Genomic DNA, 7,086 nt, shown 5'->3' with positions numbered 1-7,086 from the left:
GAACCACACGGTTCAGGAACTTGTTCGAGGAGTCAAAGCAGAGCGAGTTTTAACCTCAGGAAGATTTGCACGGCGTCTGTACATGGACAAATATTTTTCTGGCTTTGAATCGTTAAAAAAAAAAAGAGCAAAAAACAAGTCGCTCAGATGTAAACAAGCCGACTGTCAACATCAGACTAAACTGTCTGAAAGTGTTTTCTCAGTGGGGGTCAAAGATAAAAGCACGGACAATTTGGCTCACCTACATTCATCCTAATCCTGACGTACTCCAGGGCAGTGTGTGTGTGTGTGTGTGTGTGTGTGTGTGTGATAACTAAAAATCTGCCCTGAGGATTAATTTAAAATTAAAAATAATAAAAAATCTCTGCAGTGTTTATTTCATCAGACCAAACCTCCCTCACATCTGCTCGCCGTCGACGCACAACAACGCACAAAAACAGGGTCACTTCTAATTACACACCCCACAACAACAACCCCCCCCCTCCCCCTCCTGCTCCTCCTCACCCCCCCCCCCCCTCAAAGAAAATCCGACCCCATGATTACTGTCTGAATCCCCTCTAATCCAATCACATCTGTAGTGAAGTGACCACACAGAGAAAACGCTCCCATCCCTTTGTTCATCGTCGACGCCCTCAAATCCAAGAAACGTGTTGAAGACCGAACTCGTCCAAACTCTTTAAACTGCACAAATAAATGTTGCCAACTAACTCGGGCAATCTTGAGCGTGTGCAAATATTTAGTGATTGAAGAACAGGTTTTTATTTAAAGGAAGAATGTGCGACTTTTTGGTCCAGTAGAAAAAAACAAACTGCTGCTCGCTGTTCTGAAGCCTCGCTCGGATTTAATTCAGAGTTTGCTGTGATGATTGTCGTTTGTGTTCCTGCTTCAATAAAGAATCTGAACCTGAAAGAGTTAGAGCACAGGTAGCGTGATAACGTGTTTGTCCCTGAGTCGTTGAACATCGTCTTAAAATCATCCAATAGGAGCAGCTCGTTAAGTTTCAGCTCGTTAAGTTTCAGCTCGTTAAGTTTCAGCTCGTTAAGTTTCAGCTCGTTAAGTTTCAGCTCGTTAAGTTTCAGCTCATTAAGTTTCAGCTCGTTAGTTTCAGCTTGTTAAGTTTCAGCTCGTTAAGTTTCAGCTCGTTAAGTTTCAGCGCGTTGAGTTTGCAAACAATTACCCAAGTTATCAGGTGGATTGGACTTCTATTGTCGTTGCCGTGGTAACGAAACATAACGCTTCTGTTGTGTGTGTGTGTGTGTGTGTGTGTGTGTGTGTGTGTGTGTGTGTGTCGTCGTCGTACTGACCACTGAGAAGTGTCCGTACTGGGCCGCCAGGTGCAGAGGAATGTGTCCGTCCAAAGAGACGCCGTTCACCGAGGCTCCGGAGCGAAGCAGCATCAGGACCGACTCGGCTTTCCCCTGCCAGGCCGCGTAGTGCAGCGGGCGCATTCCTGCACGGGATCAAACACACACACACACACACACACACACACACACACACACACTGATTGTACAATAAGTGAAGACAGCGTTAAATCCACAAATCAAAAAAGGCGGTTAAAATTGTTGTCTCTTTCTTCGTGGGCGGTCTGGCGGAGGCGTAGATTGTGGCTGCTGTCGTGGTCGAATCAGACGACCCTATTTTTGCGTGGTCGTTGGAGCAGCGGCGTCTTAGCTGCTCTTTGATCTGATGGAATGAACGTGTGTCGACACCGGGGGGGATTAAATCTAAGGTGTGCGTGCGACTGACCGTTGCTGTCCTTGACGTCGACGGTGGCCTGAGCCTCGAGCAGAGCAGACAGCAGCTCCGTGGTTCCTGTGAGAGCGGCGTGATGCAGAGCTGAAAACCTGTCACACACACACACACACACACACACACACACACACAGAGAGAGAGAGAGAGAGAGCGTTGTAAAACACTGAACAGTAAACACACCGCGGTTTCAGAGCGAGGCGGATTTTCACCACAAACACATAAAGGGACCACATCAGTTCACTCACCGCACTGTGTTTAATTAAAAAGTCCTCACAAGACTAGAGGAACAAAGTCAAGGTTTATTTAAATCATGTTTAACACACACACACACACACACACACACACACACACACACACACACACACATACACACAGTCTGATGCTTTCTGTGTAGTTCAGATTTAATGACGCACACTTCAAGTTAAGTGTCTGAAAGTTACCAACTCTGATCAAAGCTTCAGAGCAGGAGAGAGGCTGAAAAGGAGGAGAGGAAGGAGACGAGGGAAGAGAGAAGGAGGAGAGGAGGAGCAGAGGAAGGAGACGAGGGAAGAGTGAAGGAGGAGAGGAGGAGCAGAGGAAGGAGACGAGGGAAGAGTGAAGGAGGAGAGGAAGGAGACGAGGGAAGAGAGAAGGAGGAGAGGAGGAGCAGAGGAAGGAGACGAGGGAAGAGAGAAGGAGGAGAGGAGGAGCAGAGGAAGGAGACGAGGGAAGAGTGAAGGAGGAGAGGAAGGAGACGAGGGAAGAGTGAAGGAGGAAAGGAGGAGCAGAGGAAGGAGACGAGGGAAGAGTGAAGGAGGAGAGGAGGAGCAGAGGAAGGAGACGAGGGAAGAGTGAAGGAGGAGAGGAGGAGCAGAGGAAGGAGACGAGGGAAGAGTGAAGGAGGAGAGGAGGAGCAGAGGAAGGAGACGAGGGAAGAGTGAAGGAGGAGAGGAAGGAGACGAGGGAAGAGTGAAGGAGGAGAGGAGGAGCAGAGGAAGGAGACGAGGGAAGGAGGAGAGGAGGAGCAGAGGAAGGAGATGAGGGAAGAGTGAAGGAGGAGCAGAGGAAGGAGACGAGGGAAGAGTGAAGGAGGAGAGGAGGAGAGGAAGGAAAAGAGGGAAGGAGGAGAGGAGGAGCAGAGAAAGGAGACGAGGGAAGAGTGAAGGAGGAGAGGAGGAGAGGAAGGAGACGAGGGAAGAGTGAAGGAGGAGAGGAGGAGAGGAAGGAGACATGGGAAGAGTGAAGGAGGAGAGGAGGAGCAGAGGAAGGAGACGAGGGAGAGAGTGAAGGAGGAGAGGAGGAGCAGAGGAAGGAGACGAGGGAAGGAGGAGAGGAGGAGCAGAGGAAGGAGATGAGGGAAGAGTGAAGGAGGAGAGGAGGAGAGGAAGGAGACGAGGGAAGAGTGAAGGAGGAGAGGAGGAGAGGAAGGAGACGAGGGAAGAGTGAAGGAGGAGAGGAGGAGCAGAGGAAGGAGACAAGGGAAGAGTGAAGGAGGAGAGGAGGAGCAGAGGAAGGAGACGAGGGAAGAGTGAAGGAGGAGAGGAGGAGCAGAGGAAGGAGACGAGGGAAGGAGGAGAGGAGGAGCAGAGGAAGGAGATGAGGGAAGAGTGAAGGAGGAGCAGAGGAAGGAGACGAGGGAAGAGTGAAGGAGGAGAGGAGGAGAGGAAGGAAAAGAGGGAAGGAGGAGAGGAGGAGCAGAGAAAGGAGACGAGGGAAGAGTGAAGGAGGAGAGGAGGAGAGGAAGGAAAAGAGGGAAGGAGGAGAGGAGGAGCAGAGAAAGGAGACGAGGGAAGAGTGAAGGAGGAGAGGAGGAGAGGAAGGAGACGAGGGAAGAGTGAAGGAGGAGAGGAGGAGAGGAAGGAGACGAGAGAAGGAGGAGAGGAGGAGCAGAGGAAGGAGACGAGGGAAGAGTGAAGGAGGAGAGGAGGATGAAGAAGGTGGAGACATAAAATAGAGAGGAGATCCATGTGTACCACATTCAGTTTGAATTCTAACCTCAGAGAGTGTGTGTGTGTGTGTGTGTGTGTGTGTGTGTGTGTGTGTGTGTGTGTGTGTGTGCGTGTGTGTGTGTGTGTGTGTGTGTGTGTATTCAGGCTGCTCGTTCATGTATTATTCGTGTGATTAATAGATTCATCATTTTCTCTTCATCAGGCTGAACAGAAACGTCACATTGACGAAGAGGCCCGGAGGCGGCTGAGCTTCAGACTAACAAAGCTGCCTGATTAAAAATATATAACAGCAACCCGAGATGACGGCGCAGAGACGTGAAACACCCTGAAGGACTGAAGCTTTAAAGTGTCGTAAAAAATCATCTTACTTTTTTTTATTTTATTTTTTTTTTAAAAAGACGAAGAAAAGTTCACGTTAAATAAAGTGTTGGCACAGACTTACTATGAGCTGATTTGTCAAGTGAAAGCACTTAACATCCTTTATCGAAAGAGCTCTCCATAAACATAAACACACACACACACACACACACACACACCACTTAATCTGAGGATTTTATTATGTTAAAAAAAACGATCTTCCCCCTACATGGAGAAATTCCAGCGTCGAGGCTGCAAAGCATCATGGGAAAAAAGTTTTGGTCTTGGCTAATAAAATCGATATATTATCTGTAGATGGATGTGAGCCGACAGACAAGATAAACTGAAACAAACAAGATTTATTGAAGGACATCGTGTGTGTGTGTGTGTGTGTGTGTCTGGACTCGCTGTCTGACTGAACAGGAAGCAGACAGTCTCATGGTGGTGTTGCTGTGTGAGTCAGACGTGGACCTGCACATACAGGTCGCTCACAACACCTGGAGACACGTCGCAGCCTCACGCGCTGATTCTGTGGCGCATTTTAAACGATTTTTGACCCCGTTTTGTCTTCTTGACCCCAAAATATCTCGAAAATCTTTCAAATCATCGATTAAAATATAACAAGCTGAAATCACTATGTCCCCGCATCGTCAAAAACCTTCCAGCGTGCACTGCACTCGTCCTTCCTAGCATCCCCCCCCCCCCCCCCAACACACACACACACACACACACACACACACGACGCACGGACAAGAGGAAGTACAGCTACAGGCTACACGTGGACGTCTGTAAATAAAGCAGGCAGAAACATTAGAGGAGTAAGAATAAAGAGCGAGAGGAAGGGCTGCTTTTAGAGCTTTTCTTTCTGTTGTGTAACGTGAGCGATGGCATTCATAAGAGAGAGAGAGAGAGCCGAGGGCCGCTACGCACATAATGGACGAGTTACAAATGGAGGTTATAGAGGGCAGGAGAGAGCGCGAGCTCGTCTGAGGCTCAACGGTTTTAAACTTGTGGTTAGCAGTCGCTATGACAACCAACTCCGCTCCGTTCTGTTTTATAGTTGTTGTTTTATAACAACGGCGCGAGTCCTGATCAATCTCATCCATGATTGGCTGGTTGGAAAAAAAAACCCATCTGTGACGTCACCAACGTCTGAGTTACAGACTTCTGATTTCCCCTATCAACATGTTTAACCCTGAACTTACAGGCTACAACAAAAACCACACAATCTGGTCTGTGATTTAATGTCCGAGCTCATCAGCCAATCAGAGCGTCCGCTCCACAATCAGAGAGAGTTCAACTGTCCAATCAGGTTGCAGCTGGTTTGTTCCTCTTTACATGTTCGTCACAGAGACTTTCTGTTGCGGCGGTTTACTCTACGGGTTTCTCTCCCCTCCTCGGACGACGTGGCGACGGCTGCTTGGAGCCGGGGGTCTCTCCTCGCAGACAAAAGACCGGGTCTCCCACCGCCACAGCGCTTCACACGGGGACCCATTCCAGATCTGCTCGCCATAGAAACACGTCCAAACAGCGAGCCAACGGGCCGCCAGAGGAGCCGGCGAAGACTCCAATGCTAATTTGTCACACAGTGAAGCCGAGAGAATAAACCTCCTTTATACGCTGTGTGTTTGTTTCTCTCTCACACACACACACACACACACACACACACACACACACACACACACACACACACACACACACACACACACACACACACACACACACACACACACACTGCATATCAACAAAGACGAATTCCTCGGGATGAATGATCGACAAACACAAACACGCCCAGAGTAAGCCTGATTCATGCACACGCTTCCTGTTTTTCTTTTCAACTTAAACTCTCGCTGACACAAGTTGAAGACTGCAGGTCTGTACACACCTGGAGAGGAGGGGCTGCAGACCCCCCCCTGATCCCCAGCGGGGGTGGTGGGGGGGGGGGGGAGGATCCGTCATGAAAACTTGAGCCAGTTGTATCCGAGCCAGGAGGAAAGTATGTCAGCTTTTGTTGAGACAGGAGTTTTTTGGCGAGGCGGGCGAGATGCCGTTCTGTTTGATTAAACATAACCTCCAGCTCTGTTCTTCTTCTGTGAATCATTTTTCTGAGTGTAACCGACTCGCTCGCTCGCTCGCTCGCTTATTCTGAGCGTCGTCTGTCAACAACACACGCTCAACCGGTGAGAGACAGACGAAACCCGCCGAGAGTTAAAACGATCAGATGAACAAACGAGGAGACGACGCAGAGAGCTCGGAGCTGCAGGAAACCTTTGATTCAAATGACTTTAAATGATTTCTCTGCAGATTATTCAGGTCTGCACGGAAACACACACCACACACACACACACACACACACACACACACCTGTGTTTCCTGACAAGTAGAGGAAATGTTCAACACACCTGAATGAAGCTTCTCTGACAACAATGCAGCAGCCAGTATGTCCTCCTTCTGACTTTAGATTCTGCTCCTGAATGCTCTGGATCTGATTGGACCAGAGAAGGTAGGCGGGGCTTTGAAGGCCGTTTTGGACGCCCCTGGGTTTGCCAGATATGAGAGCAGTTATCAGGTGAACAGGTGTTGCAGCGATGGAAGCGGGCAGTGGAACTGCTTCAGATAGAAGTGATTGTACCCGAGCTAAAAAGCCAGATTTGAACTTTTTCGACATTTCGGCTGAATCAGAAAAAAACGCTGTGTCACTCCGAAAAACAGAAGAAGCTTTAAGCCGCTGAGAAACGCAGCCTCCCTGATGTGACACGGACTAATGAAGCCGCTGACGTGCCCGGCCGGGGCGAGCAGCGGAGGATTGTGGGAAGTGGTGTGTTTGAGATGTTGTGTTTAGATGCAGCGCTGTGATAAGCGCAGCAGAGGCAGCGCTTCTCCCAGCGAACTGCCAGCAGCCCCGATGAATAATGAAAATCCTTTTCCTTCCCGAGAACCGACTCCCCGAGGAGGCTATTAGCCATAACACACACACACACACACACACACACACACACACACACACACACACACAGAGGGAAAAAGTCCCAATTAAAGTTCAGAC

The 7,086-nt window shown here is 49.3% G+C and overlaps 1 protein-coding gene across 1 annotated transcript in view; it reads right to left on the bottom strand.

Moving 5' to 3' along the window:
- Nucleotides 1–1,132: 1,132 nt before the first annotated feature.
- The window catches only part of LOC306838260 (uncharacterized protein), a 25,617-nt gene continuing 19,663 nt past the window's right edge, over nucleotides 1,133–7,086 (bottom strand). Inside the window, exons 4-5 of the mRNA XM_079366355.1 lie at nucleotides 1,750–1,847; nucleotides 1,133–1,450 (exon numbers count right to left, since the gene is read on the bottom strand). Coding sequence (XP_079222481.1) covers nucleotides 1,203–1,450; nucleotides 1,750–1,847 — 346 coding nt within the window. The 3' untranslated portion in view covers nucleotides 1,133–1,202. The remainder of the gene's footprint in view (nucleotides 1,451–1,749; nucleotides 1,848–7,086) is intronic.

Source organism: Symphodus melops (assembly GCF_947650265.1).
Source record: "Symphodus melops genome assembly, chromosome: 17".
NCBI classification, from domain to species: Eukaryota; Metazoa; Chordata; class Actinopteri; order Labriformes; family Labridae; genus Symphodus; species Symphodus melops.
Note: the sequence above shows the minus strand (reverse complement) of the source record. Positions and strands in the feature narration are given on the sequence as shown.